Source organism: Idiotropiscis lumnitzeri, chromosome 19 (assembly GCF_059441095.1).
Source record: "Idiotropiscis lumnitzeri isolate Australia: NSW breed Sydney's pygmy pipehorse chromosome 19, RoL_Ilum_1.0, whole genome shotgun sequence".
NCBI lineage: Eukaryota > Metazoa > Chordata > Actinopteri > Syngnathiformes > Syngnathidae > Idiotropiscis > Idiotropiscis lumnitzeri.
Genome location: NC_142409.1, coordinates 12,497,564 through 12,512,119, shown reverse-complemented (window position 1 = coordinate 12,512,119; position 14,556 = coordinate 12,497,564). Strand labels below are relative to the sequence as shown.

The 14,556-nt window shown below is 47.6% G+C and overlaps 1 protein-coding gene across 1 annotated transcript in view; it reads right to left on the bottom strand.

Moving 5' to 3' along the window:
• Positions 1–14,556, bottom strand: part of drosha (drosha ribonuclease III) — a 62,678-nt gene that overhangs the window by 37,022 nt on the left and 11,100 nt on the right. Inside the window, exons 15-20 of the mRNA XM_088282624.1 lie at positions 12,427–12,526; positions 9,276–9,383; positions 6,878–6,985; positions 2,121–2,259; positions 1,982–2,042; positions 1,249–1,308 (exon numbers count right to left, since the gene is read on the bottom strand). Of these exons, the coding sequence (XP_088138750.1) occupies positions 1,249–1,308; positions 1,982–2,042; positions 2,121–2,259; positions 6,878–6,985; positions 9,276–9,383; positions 12,427–12,526 (576 nt within the window). The remainder of the gene's footprint in view (positions 1–1,248; positions 1,309–1,981; positions 2,043–2,120; positions 2,260–6,877; positions 6,986–9,275; positions 9,384–12,426; positions 12,527–14,556) is intronic.

Genomic DNA, 14,556 nt, shown 5'->3' with positions numbered 1-14,556 from the left:
TCTCCCCAGTTACTTCCTCCCACATTCCAAATAAAATGCGGCGTGGTAGGTTAATTGAAGACTCGAAATTGTCCATTGTGAGTGTGAATGTTAGATTCAGGATGATGCTTTGGTCTGAGGTGCGTCAAAAGCGGTCCACGATTTTGGGGTCGAAAAAGGCTCAAGATCATGTGAATAATAAAATGACAAAATAAAACTAAATCTTTAAAATTCGTTTTGTTTTTTTCTTTTAGTCCATACTTGTGTAAAATACGGTCCCCCGTTCTGCTGGTATCCTTAATTAGACGAGTGATAAATATGCATGAATAAAGATACCGTTAAAGGGTCAATTATTTTAAATGTAAAAAAATATATATATATATATATATATATATATATATATATATATATATAAAATATATGTGAGATTAAGGTCTTTCAAAAATAATCTGTTCTTTTTTTTTTTAAATAACTTATTAAGATATATTTTATAAATTGACATTGGTTTAAAATAAACTCTTTTTGAAGCTGTTTTCAAATGAGTTATTTTTAATAGGTACTGGTAAACTTCATAAACAAAAGTGAAAGATTTTTATTTCCTCTCAAGCCGCCCACCCCTCATTTTTAAAAAAAATAAATAAATAAATAAAATCAAATAATATTCCTGGTACTGCCTGACGCGTAACGACTAAATGGAATCTATTGTCGTCTCAAAAACAGATCGCCTTTTGTGAGCAATTCCTGTCTGGATGCTTTTTCTCTGCCAACTATTTGTTGAGAAATCATTTTGTTTCGCCACTAAAGCCCCCCTGGACCCGATCATTTCCTTGCGGTCAAATCCACGTAAGCACGTTGGTCGTGGTAGGCGGTGCGCTCGATTAATAATGGCCACGTATAATTAGTCCCAGGCAAGGCTAAATGGCGGGCAGCAGTGACCGACTGCGCGAGCCCCGCAGTCAATAACACGCTGAGCGTTGCAGACGGCTAATTGCAGGTTGTCATGACAGCAGGCCGGCAAAAAAAAAAAAAAAAAAAAAAAGAATCGCCGCGTGGTCGGGGGAGGCAGGAATTACGTCCACGCTTCCAATTACCAGCAAATCGCTGTCTCTGCACGTCCAAAGTGCAGAGAAGACTCGTGACAGACAGACGAAGAGGAAAGAAGGAGTGAAGTGGTTGGAAGTGGCGGCGAGAAAACGGCTGACAGCGTTTGCAGTCGCCTTCAATTAGCGCTCGCGTCCATCAGGCGTGGCGGCGGAACCTTCTTCTCACCTGGTGAGGAATTCCACCACAGCGTCGCCCAGGAACTCCAACCTCTCGTTGTGATTGATCCTGACGACGGCGAAGGAGACAGAACAACATGAAAAACGGCGGAGAACAAACGCGCACTCAACCAGAATAGAAGCGCGTGGATGCCGAAGAACGAGCAGCACTCTCGCACAACTTGTTCATAGATTTTTTAAAAAAAAGGTCTTACCTTAAAAATCGCGAATTGTTCTCACCCCCCAAAAAAAAATTAGGATTTTTATCGATTTTTCCTCTTTGTTTGTTTTACTTCCCCTGATCCCAAACGAGCTTTGAAACATTTTTGCCAGCATTTATTTCATTCATGTCCACATAAAAAAATGCTTGGAATTATTTTTTTACTTTTTGGGAGTCGATGGGAAATGAAGTCCCATTTCTCACTCGGCGCTTTAAATATTTCGACGCTTCCAAATTTGTCAAAAGTGGAAACTAAGGATTCTAAAAGCCCAACAAAATTCTTATCATGTCGCAAAGTTTTATTGAAGAGTTTTTTTTTTTTTTTCGTAATCTTGCTTACAATCAGAAATGAAGGCAAAACCTCCCCGGCGAAGGCCCTTAAAACGATCTCATTTCATTCTCAAGTTAATTTTCCTGTCAGCGGGCCTGCGGCAAATCTTAATCAGGAGACCCCGCTACCTTTGATTGCTCCCGTGCTTAGCGATAGCATGAAGACGCATTTGCGCGGCGGCAGGCGGCCTACCTGGAGGGCGACGGGTCATCCTGGCCCAGACGGGACATGATGTTAATCAAAGTGTTGATTCCTGAGAGGGAAAGAAAAGCAGCAGGGCGGCGAGGTCAAAGTGCAGTCGACGACGACGACGACGACGAAAGCTCCTCACCTTTCTTTCTCATGTACATGTGATGAACTTTCCTGTCGCCGTATTTGGGTTGTCGGATCCCGCAGTTGGACAGCGAGTTGCGGGCGTGGTCGGGGTTCATCCCAAAGTTGAGATGGTGACTGGGATGCGTCATGGCCAACTGAGGAAGACGAAGACGAAGAGCAGCATGAGGGAAAACGTTTTCCGCATTTTTGATTGAAAAGGTCATTTTGCACAAAAAAAAAATCGTCACGACAATTCAGGGAACGGGATGAAAAGGTGACTTTTGTTGAGCACTTGTCTGCAGTCGGTCTGCTGACTGATAATTCGGCTCATGTATCATCCGCCAGCAACAAAAACAAAAAAAACCTTGAGATCGTCCTTGGCCTGATCCAGGGCAAGATTTGCCTGACGAATACCTGACAAGCGCAATCGGCGTCGCGCCACATTATTTCCATACAACTTGGACAACAACAACGGCAGCCGTGACAAAGGACTGAACATAAAACACAAAAAGACAATCGTAAGATAAAAATAATGCAATCGTAAACGGCACAGTGGACACGGAAAGATTAAGCCGAGAAAGTTCCGCACCAAAAGCAGCAAAAATAAATAAATAAAAATTTTGATGCGTGTGAGATTTAAAAAAAATAAAAAAGATGCGGAAAAACACTTATCAATGTTACATTAGGCGAATGTTAGTAAAAAATAAAAAAAAACACTCATCTGCGCTCCCCCGTCAACTTGTCGCCTTTCAGACAACTTCAAATCAATTTCAAGCTCCAATGAGATATATATGTAAAACCTAAACGCGTGCGCTTCAATATTTAGCCGAGCACAAGAGGCCGTCTGCTTTCAAGCTGTGAACACACTCCGCAAAATTCGACAGCCATTGTACTTTTTTGTCATCTGGCTTCTGTGCGAGAGACGAGCACATTTGTTTGCCGCCGCCGCTCCATATTGACACTTGGATAAAAAGCAAATAAAACTTTTTTTTTTTCTTTTCTTTCCAAGTGGTAGTCCGCCGCCTCCTCACTCCTTGGCGGCGTCAAGCCATGTCACAGCTTCAAAGAAAGAAAAACACATCAGTCACTTGAGCAAACACGGCGGCTTGTTTGCGCTTCAGGACAACGTCCCAAAGCAGCCATGTTCTTTCGAGAGCGGCGACGCGCGTTCCGCTCAACTTAACCAACGAGCAACGATGCCCGCTCGCTCGCTCGCCGGGTCGACTGAAGGCCCATCAGCTGTCCATCTGCTTGGCAACGCCGCTCATCATGGAATGCTGATTTATTTTTTTTTTTTAAGTTAGCTTTTGTGTTTCTCAATCAATTACTTTACATTTGTAACATTTGCAAATGTAGCAAGAAAGGCACTAAAATATCATGCCGCCCCCAAAAATAAAAATTTAAAAATAAAAAATAAATTAATTAATTTAAAAAAAAAAAAAAAAAAATCAACCTTTAAAAAATATTTTTTTATTTTTTTTAATAAAGTCTACTGATATAAAAATGTTTTGGTGTACATTTCCGTGTTTTTTTTTTTTTAATATAATACGATTTCAGATCTAAATGCTGTTTGTCATGAGTTGAATTCAATTGAATTTTTTGGCCCACAAGTTAAGGAAAAAATGAATATAAAAATTGACATTTGGTTGTGTTTCAAAACCTTTGAAAGCGGGCTCAGTCGCATCTCGAGGGAGTACAAAAGAAGCCAACTAGCGGCTACAATTTTTTTTTTTCTTTTAACATAATTGATTTGGTTGACCAAAACATTCCATTAAAAGCATGCTCATTATTATTGTATTACATGACGACTGAAATGACTTGAGAATTCATGACTTAATAACACACTGCCTCATTAATATGTATGACGCGAGTATTTGACTGCAGCGCCTGACGACTCGCATTACTTGATGACATAAGTAGCCGCAACAACATTCCCTTCGAGTCCACGCGGGCGATAACAATTTGACGTGCCAATGATTTCGTGACTCCTTCAACGTTACAGGACGTGCGGGTCAGCGGCGTCGCACTGGGCGCTCGTAACATCATTGCCATGGCGACCACACGCCGTCCGGGCTCGGCGAGGAAGCGCCGTCAAACGCCATTTATCATTTAGACAGAGAGAGAAAAGAGCGGAATGTGCTCAAATGAAATGCGGGCCAAACAAGAGGCTCGGCGGAAAGTCGTGGTGAGAACCGGCGCGGCCATGAATAAGACGACAAATAAAATAGTGATGCATGCGCAACGGCGTGCGTCGGTGGGGGGCGTGTGACAACACAAGCGGGATGGGGGACTTGTACACTTGAATTATTGAGATGTTCTGTGATGCCTCTCGTGCCAGCGTGGGTCCAAAGTGAGGAGTGGGGGGGCCGAATCAACGGGGGGGGGGCAGGATTAAGGCCGGCCTTGATGGATGCACTCACATGCGGCGGGCAGACATCAACACACAGCGATGACCCCCCCCCCCCCCCTACACGCAATCCCCCCCCCCAACTATTTACATGCGAAATGTTTAACAGGGAGCCTCTCAGAAGAGGAGCTTCAAAGCCCGCGGGGGGGGGGGGACACACAGAGGCTCTCGTCATTTGCCTCACGCTATCTAAGAGCGGTACTTGAGTAAAAGTAGGAGTATCTTTCCAGAAAAGAACTTTGGTAGAATTAAAAAAAAAAAAAAAAAAAGGAGAATATGGAGTAAAAAGAAAAATCTAAAACACTCAAGGAAAAACAATGAATTCCAATTCTGAGGCAGCTCAAAGAATTCAGAACCAAAACGGAATTGTTGATCATCTCTTCTGGATTCTTCATTGATTGTGCCGCCGCCCCCCCTCCCAATTTCAAATGGAAACATTTTGTTTCGCAACCCTCCAACACAAATGAATCATGCTTGCGGCTTGTTTACCCGACTCGAGGGGCGTCGCTCAAAGGGGGGGGGGGGGGGTAGTGAAGTGCGCGCATGTTCCAAACTAAAACTGAAAAAAAAAACATCATTGAGACCTCACCTAAAAATCTTGAAAAATCTATGCAAAGTGTTTTAAGATAGGAAATTATGACCGGTGCACATATTAAACATTTTGGAAGCGTCGAAAAAAACCTACAAGCATTTAAAGTCTTTCATTTTTTGAACATTACGCCAATTAAGTTTTTTTGCACTTTCTCCCAAAACACTCATTAAACTTTGCCCGAGCAGGCTCGTCGACGAGCCCGATTAAAATTATTTCAATGACCCACATTAGCCAAACGCACAAGTGCGCACGTGCTCAAATCAAATTGCCATTAATAATTCAACAACGGAGCGGAATCATTTCTACAAACCACACGAGCGACCACAACACGTTTTTGCAAACAACTTCATGAAGAGCTAGAAACAAAAAAAACGTTTGCGCTTCAGGGACATCGTTCTCAAACGATAGTCGAACTCCGAGACTTTCCAGGCAATTATTTGATTCATTTCGTCTCGAGAGGAGACGATCCGGCGAGAAAGGAGGCCATGTCGCGCTCCGAATGAGCGCTTGTCAGCCGGCGGCGAGCCTCGTAGCGGGCCGGCGTTTCCTTTTTGTCGCTCATTATGACAGCTCGTCACGGCACACTTGACAAATGGCCGATCAATATGTGCAAATTCCGCCAAGCTCGGGCACCGGGAGCGCTCGGGCTTCTCGCGCAAACGCAAAAAAAAAAGAGGTGTGAGTTTAACGATGAAAATGGCACAGCGCCGCGCTCTCGCTGATGGCACCTCGGTCGGGCTTGCGGGGGGGGGGGGGGGGCCGTGACGAGGCAGAGCTGGCGTTTGGCAGGACTGTACTGTCACGGCAAGACACAGCCGAGCCAGCAAAGTTGTGACTTGGGTCGGCGCCGGCTACCTTAAGTGACTCCCGCACCGCTCTTTCCGCCCGAACTGTCTGAGCGGAGGCGGCGCGGGTCCAAATAATGAGGAGTCCGCTGCCACACAAGCCCAGATCTCACCGCAGGCAGGCAGGCAGGCAGCCGGCAGCCTCAAACCCAGCGCGCTCGGCTTTGTCTGGTCGCAGTTCTTAACTATGCCGGCCTTTAAATAATGCAGCCGTGCCACGGTGGTGTCACATCACTCTGTCACTCCGGCTGTCCAACGCAGACGGATTTTGAAACATGCGGCAATCTGACGACTGCATCGACGACAAGTTGGGCAAATTCAATTTGAACCTCACCGTAAAATTGATTTGGAATTGAATCTTGGATTTTGTCCACCAGCGCAGTCGGTATTGACTGCAAGTTTAAGAGCCAATGCAAAGCGACCTGACATGACAATCGCGGGGGAAAAAAAAAAAATACAGTTTGGATAGCTAGATGGCTAAATGGCTAGTTAGCGAGATAGCTCGAGAGCTTTTTTGCCGGGCAAGACCCCGCCCTCCGGCCGCGATATCGATACCGTTCCGACCTCGACCCTCCGGCCTTATTCAGAACAATTGTCGGCCCCATCCGTGCATGACGCCGTCGCGGGAAAGGCGCTAATGGCAGCGGTTTATTTAAACATCATCAGCTGGCTAATTTACTATTCAAATCCGCCACCTTGTTTTCGGCTAATTATGGTCCCCCCCCTCTGCTTGGAATGGTATGCCCCAGTAGCAGGTGGGAGGTGCGGGTTACGTGATGTCAGAATAAGGAAGCTAGCTTAGCAGCTAGCTAGCATGTGCACAAAAGTGGAGTCAAGTTTGGCCGCATCGTGTGGGGGTTCTTTAAACCGGACAACATTATGAGCTTTCCATTCCAGACAAAGTAAACGAGTGTCTGCGCACGTCTTACCTGCAAGAGGCAGCGCTCCTTGAAGACGTAGCCAATCAGCTCGTCCAGGTGCATGAGGCACTGGTGGTAGCGGATGTGATGGGTGAGGACGGGTAGCATCATGGCGTGCTGTGGGAGCACAAAGAGAATTCTCAAGCAGGCGGCTCAGGAGGGGGGAACCTGAGTGGGGATCATGTCTGATATGAAAGAGGAGTGACGGGAACATGTTGGAGGGGAATGTGTGATGAAGAGATTGTCAGAAGCAAAGGCTGAGAGCTGATAGCGGGCAGAAATCAATCAGACGCTCATTATTTATTAAGTGGCGCTAGGCAACACATAGATGAAATAATCACAAACCCGATGACGGACAGGAGGGAAAATTCACTTTGGGGCAGGGCGGTGGGATCGAAGCCCATTTGGCCGCGTTGACGCGCTCGCCCTCACACGGACCCCGACAGCCTGGCGCAGAGAGAGCAACGGCAGCAGCCGCTGGTCGGCGAGGAGAGGAGGCGCCATCATTCGAGACTCGACGCAAGATGGCCGAGGCGCTTTTCACAACATGAACCCGCCGCCCGCACGTGAGAGACGAGCCCGGCGTCCTTGTTTTAATTTGCGCCGCGGGGCAACAGGTGTTGACAAGGAAACCCGGGGGCCGTCCCCCGTTTCTTTGACATCGTTAAGCAGCCAATTCAAAACTAAACAAGCTTCGTTCCCTTCGAATTTCTGTGAATGGCGAACAGCCTTCGAACGGCCGCGGAAGGCGGAGGACAACGGCAAGCGAAAATTCCCCATCGCTGTCAGTAAAGCGAAGGCCGGACCTTGGAAGCGCCTTTCAAGTGAAATAACCTTGGTGGTGTCGAGCCACGCCAATCACAAGCGGGCCCATTTTGCTATCAAATAGAGCAAGTTTGGGCTTGAGATCTGCCGCTATCTCTCGACAGTGCGACGCTCGGTGCAGAGTGTAGCGCCTGAAATTATTCATGAACCAATTAGTCGCAGCAGTCCAGCTTGAAGCAAATATAATTGGGTGGCAATTATGGATCGGATCCTCTTTGCTAGACCTTGCTGCAAGAGAGGTCTGGCTTATGAGACTCACACTTTGCTGTCATGCCTCTCCAAACGTGAGCAGCGGCTGCAGGCGATGCATGCGCGCTCGCACAAGACCGCCAGGCTGCCAATTATTGCTTTACAGTTGACGGGCGGCACAATTGGGAGAGCATATTAAAAAAAAAAATAATAAAATACGAGAGAAGGAATTGTCAAAAATAAAAGCAGACGACAGCGTGGCACTTGGCATGCAAATTTACGAGCTGCCGTCGTTTCATTTCGGGCTGACAAAGATCGCTTTTTGATCACAACGATATTTCGTCAAACTAACGTTCGTGGACTCGCAAGGGAGGCGAAATGAAGCCGGAAATCGCAAGCCGATTCACTTATTTCAAGTTTATTGTCAAACAAAAAATAATGACAAATTGTCGTAACGCTCACTTCCACATTCCATCGCGACTTTCTTCTTCTACTCTTTTTATCTTAATGTAAGCGGCACCACACTGCCCCCGAGAGGCCAAAGCATGCAAAGCAGGACGAAATAATTCCACTTTCGACGAATTTACACATTTTCTTACGTTTGACTTCTGAATGGGCGGGCACCGAGGCCGAGAGGTTCGTTAGTTCGCGCAAATCGCTGGTGTTGAATTTTTCAATTTTGTGCAACAACAACTGGAAATGATCGTTTCTTCCATTTCCAAATCGCGAGTTAGGTCAAGACCGGCGCTTAAGTGTGCCTTGAAGCAAAAAAAAAAGCACAGAGACGAGAGGCAACGTGAGGGCGAGACGGACTGAAGTGGCCTCGCCAAACGGAGTCAAGTTGTGTACGAGCAAAGTGCCGACGCATGAGGCACAGCCGGGCCGTAACGAGGGGGGGGGGGGACGAAGAAGCACCGGCGCAGCGGGGAGTCCACTTTGGCCATGCTCATATTGAACAGGGGGAGGGGGGGGGGCATGACGCAACACGTGGCAACATCGCAAGTCAACTTCAGGCCCACCCGGCCGGGTCGACCCGTCTCGCAGTCACCGAGCGTTGAATTATTTACAGCACGACAAGACGAACTTGACCAGTGAGCTTGCCGTCTTCATTCAGGGCATTGATTTTTTTTTTTTTTTGCAATAATTGAATTAATAACTATTTAAATATATAAATAATTGTAGAAAGCTGAAGTAACATTTGTTTGAGAGAATAAAGTGTTTGGGAGTCACAGTTTAGGGTAGATTTGGGGTTTTCTAAAAGGGTCAGGAATGTTTTTAGGCCAATATTTAAAAAAAAAAAAAAAATCTCGTTTCGTGGTCCCGTTACACTTCCCAACAATTCCGATCCGAATTGCATTTGACTGTTTTGCAGGAAACAACGCGTCTGTGTTACCTGACAGACGTCGGAGCGGATGCCCGTCTTCCAAAATCCCTGACTGCTCAGTTCCACCGTCACCTCGCGGCGCATGGTGTTCTTCTGACGGATCTTCTGAAGAGCTTCCTGCCAAACAAGCAGCTGGTCAATTATTGATCAATGGCAGCAAAGCCGGCGGGGACGGCGCCCATCCTTAGAACACACACACACGGAGACACCAGCGTTCATATTCCAAAGCTCCGCTCAACCCTCAACCAGTTTCATTCCCGCTGTGCGAACAGATGCCGCGTGCAACGTACGTGACACACGCGGCGGCGGACAGCGACGGCATTGCCGCTTGCGACTGCGTCGAATTGAGACCTGGCCGTCGGTCGGCTTGGCCTGTCAGAAGCTTCATGCCCGAGCGTCAGCCCCGAGCAAGAGCACGGGCACCGGCTTCCGATCAGGTGGCAGGGGAGTCCATCTCAGAACGGGGAAACCACTTAAAAATATAATTGGCCGTGCCGGGCAGTCCGTCCCGGGAGCGCCACGGGGTCGGAGGCCGACAATTTTTATAAATAAGGCCGGAAGGATACAGAGGTTGCGACCGGAAGGCAAGGGGGACTGACTCTCAAAAAAGGGTCAAGTGCCCAGTTCTGATAATTGGGTGCCAAAAAAAATCTGAGTTGGCTTTGTGCTTTGGTCTGAAGTTCGTAGTTCAGTTCACACTTGGTAGAGTAAGGGACCAAATTGCAAAACAAAAAAAAAATTGTTGACTTGCTTTAACTTTTTCAAATCCACTACAGTGCATGTTTATTTTTTGAAGTATTTCACTTTTGCTGTGCATCAACGCGGTGGCACTTGGTGCAAAATGTCTGCGAACCGCCGTCCGTAGGTGGCGTGACGCACACCTGAGGTTTCAGACCAACACGCCGACTCTCGGGAACATACAAAAGTCATTATATACATATAGCACGTCAGCATACGTGGGTGTGTGTGTGTGTGTGTGTGTGTGTGTGTTACAATGAGCCAAGACGCAATCGACTCCCGGTGAGCCGCCTCAAATGGAACGCCAGGAATTTTTGCCTCGCAGAGGAAATAAGAACAACAAAGGAATGAATAAATAATGCCAACCGACTTTGAACTCGGCATCAAAGTGAACACGCTCGCCCACGCCGCCACGGTGCGCGCACGCACACACGCCCGACGTGGGCGCGCTGCACAGCTGCATCGTTGCAAATGACATGGAAATGTTTGTGCTGCGTGGTCAGGGGGGGAAGGTCACGAGGACTAATTATTGGAAATTTGGAAGGCTGGAAGAGAACGCAGTCATGCAAGTTGAAACACACCTACGAGGTCTTTTCAAGGTTCGATTTAAACGGCAGGCGCCCAATTCAAGTTTATTTTTAAGTGTCACGTATCCCAGACGTCACCAAAACCGTGTCTTCCATTCACAAGACTCTGAGCGGGGTGTGTGAATCCAGAGGGACATTGGAACCAGCAAACTTTAAAAGTCGAGTCCATCCTAAAATAAATAAATGAATGAATGAGCCTACCTTTCTTGAGCGGATGAGAGAAAATGGAAACATTCCTGTTTGCGTGGAGCTGCGAGACGTCTCACAAGTGCATTGACGTGATATTTATTCAAATAAGCATTAAGACCATCAGAAAAAAAAAAAAAGAAAAACGCCCATTTCATGTTCACCAAAGGAGGCTACAAGACACGGTGTGACCCACTTATCAGCATGCTTTTGTGTTTTCTTGGAAAAAAAAATAAGAGCAGCACTTAAAATATCAAGTCAGACTGCGAGTGTGTGCGTTTCCTTTTATGACGTTTACGAGTCAAAAATTTATTCGGACATACAGAATGGCCACTAATTTTTATTTGTATTACCAAATTATTACGAATATGTATCGTCTGCAAAACGGGAGGGACATTACGCACGTCAAAGCATGTTTTTTTTTTTCCCGGTGAAAAGGTCAGACGGTCTAACAGTTCCGCTGTTTACATATTTGAAATAAATATGCTGCGGATCATTCATTTCCTTTCCTCACAGCAACAACAATTCAACATTAAAACGGTGGTTCCTTCCAAATGCAAAGTTTAGCGATGACTCCAATCCTGTAGACGGCGCTAACGTGCCTTACAAACTCATCGCCTCCAAAAAGTACAACAACAAATGAACGTCATCTCCTCTGCGTCGACAAAGGTTAACGAGTTCTTCCCTCGCCCACCCGTTCCCAAAACTGGATGGAAATCAGAAGGCTACTTCTTGACACACACACACAATACATGTTGTACACCAAAAATAGCCCCCTTGGGGGAGGTAATGAGTCCTGACAGGGCAGCTAAAGCACACAAGCTGAAGACACAGCGCTCTACCTAGCAGTGCACGTGTGCACGTGCACGTGTGCACGTGTGTAATTGCCGCACTTTGACAGCAGGACATTCAGGCCCTGTTGGCCAGAGAGCGAACAAGAAAAGAAACTAATTGAGTCCAACTTCTCGCTCCTTATTGGTTGCGCTCGTGTCAAGCAGGATGTGGATGTACTGCCGAGAGGTTAGGGGGAGTCCCGTGGGGGGGGAAGTTCGTGAATATCACCTGAACTAAACGATCTCCATCCCCAGCGTTGCTGTGACCTTTGCACTCAAGGCTTTCGACGCTTACAAAAATGACGAGCCGGCGAGCGTGCGGGGGCGCGAGGCACTTAGCGCCGTCGTGCACGGCCAATGAAAAAAAAAAAAAAAAAAGAGCAGCAACGATTAATTGAAAAGAGACGAGCGATATTTACGAGATGCGCCGAGCTTGTCACGGCGAGAGCGGAAATGAGCGGGTGGCATTTAGAGAAAGCCCGCAAAGAGCAAACTTCTTCATTTTGTTCCTTCATCAAAAGCTGCGTCGCTGACACTCGGGATGGTACCTCTGCCGGGGAGCTCGTTACCGGCAGACAACGGGACCCGGCCCTGCTGCCATTGGTTTAAAAAAACTAAATGTTTAAATTTTTCTAAAATTGACCTCACTGTTTAACATCTGACTTCCTTTCAAACCAAGTTTCGTCGGGACCTGATTGATTATTCTCGGTGTGCGAGGCGTTCCCACGTATTCCATCGAAACGATTTCTCGGTCACATCTCATCGTGAGAGACGGCTTTGTATCGGATGATCGTGGACTTTCAGGAATGAGCTCACCTCCCTTTGCGTCAGCTTCTGCTTATCCAGTTGCTTCACCTTGGGGCTGTTGGCAAGCAGGTGGCGCAACTTCACGTAGCTCTTCCACAGTTTTTGGTACCTGGCAACCAGGAAAGAAAAAAAATGTGAAAAATGAGGATTCCAAGTCCAACTTTCATCCGCTGCCCGCCTGATATTCAACTTAATTGGCAAGTCGCCCGCAGACGTCGCTCCATTAGCCGCTTTTGTTTCGGGGCGGCAAACGTCCGAGGTTTTCGTGTCTGCCGCGTGAACTCCGAGTCGGGTTCACCTGCGTCGGACTTTCTCGCCCGCTCCTCACTTTCATTCCGCGTTGTCTTTGCTCTCATTTGCATGTGAAAAGCGAGTCGGGTGTTATCGGCAAGGTGACATGGAGCCGCGGCGGAGACCACCCTCCACCCCCGCCGCGCCCCCACATTTTCAATCAGGACTTGTGATTGATGCACCGAGTGTGACCGTTCTGCTCCCATTCAGCAGACTTTCTCCTCATTTAGCCAGAATTATTCAATTATGATTGGTGGGGTGGCGAGTTAAGGTGGCGCGGCGCGGCCGATCGGACAGAGTGAAAGGGCGAGAGCGACGTACGCCGAGATATGAGAGCGCGGGTGCCTGAGCCAGCGAGGAGGGCAGCGGAGGGGGCCGTCGCCGAATAGAAGAATTATAGAGCTTTAATACGGGAGACTTCATTAGAGGCCGAGGCGAGGGAATGAGACGGCTTAACGGCGGCGATTATCAGCTGTCCGCCTCCGCACGGAAGCGAAAGAGGAGACGGCGAGGGGGACGAATATCCAGCCTGGGAGGCCCACGCGTCCCCAGTCTGCAGCCGTGACCTTTCCCGGAGATCCGATGTGATCTCGCCGCGGCGCGCTCGCCTCTGCATCAGCATATGCTAGCGCTTCCTCTGCACACCTCCAGCGGTTTTTGGCGCGGAGTTGGTATCAGGTGAATCGCTCGCCGTGTTTCCCACATTGGGTTTTTCAGAGCAACTTCGTCGTCGTCAAGAGGCTGGAGTTCAGATTCGTAAAAGGTGCTGCACATTCTTGAAATCATTCTTGGATGAAGGTTTTCCAGTCAGGTCTGTTCCGAGTTTTTAATGACACTGTACGCTTGTTTTGTTGGATCTGCGGACCACGCCATTTGGTTGGCTCGTTTGCAGCACCAAGTGGGCATTAGTGGTAGCGCTCCAGAGTGGTCTCGATCCAATTTGGCACTCGGGACTTTTTGTGTTAGCCTTGGCTGCCTTGAGTCCCGCTCTGCCCGAGCGCCATATGGAGTTCCGCAGGGTTCGGTTTTGGGGCCCCTGATGTTTTGATTGTATTTGCCGTCTCTGGGGTCCATCCTCAGAAAGCAGAAACGCGCCGTTTGTCGAGTGCTTGCGTTGACATTGTCTGGCGACCGGTCCATTTTGTTTTCCACAATTGACCTCGGCGAGCAATAATGCAATTGAATCTCAACGCAAGACAACAGCGTTGGCTTCTTCTAAACAACACTTACTTAATTGCTTTGTGTCGTGCCTGCCTTGCTAGAGCCAAGGCGAGCTTGCGGGCCACGAGGTGAGCGCGAAAGCATGTCTGGAGCCGCGTTTTCGTTGTAGCGGTTCGACCCTGTGAGTGCTTGCTTTTCCATGACACTTTTCAGAAACTCCGCCGAGGCGTTCGCTGGCCGACATCACTACCTTCTGATTGGCCGACAGATCTGGGCTTTTCTTACGCAACGTAACCAGCCATTTCCTGGTTTTAAGAGCCGAACGCTCAGCATGAATAAGCACTCGGGTCGAGCTTTATGTGCCGTTTCATCCGCGGCGCAAGTCAAATTGGAAATATTGTTGCGATACAACGTACGGGATATACCACATTTCAGTCTTGACCGTGTCTCGCCGGCTTTAACACAGAAATTGATTTTTCATCCGGCGATGGCAATTCACATTTTGAAATCCGTGTCCAAGACTCGGCACTCGTGAAATGCGAGTGTGCACTTCGGGCTTGCAAATTCTCATAATCAACATCAAGCTTGACAAATTGCTTTTCACGAGCCCAACATTAAAAACGCTATTGTTTTGGGCTGTTTTTAGTCAAGATACGATCGCGTCCGATCTCTCAAATACACAAACCC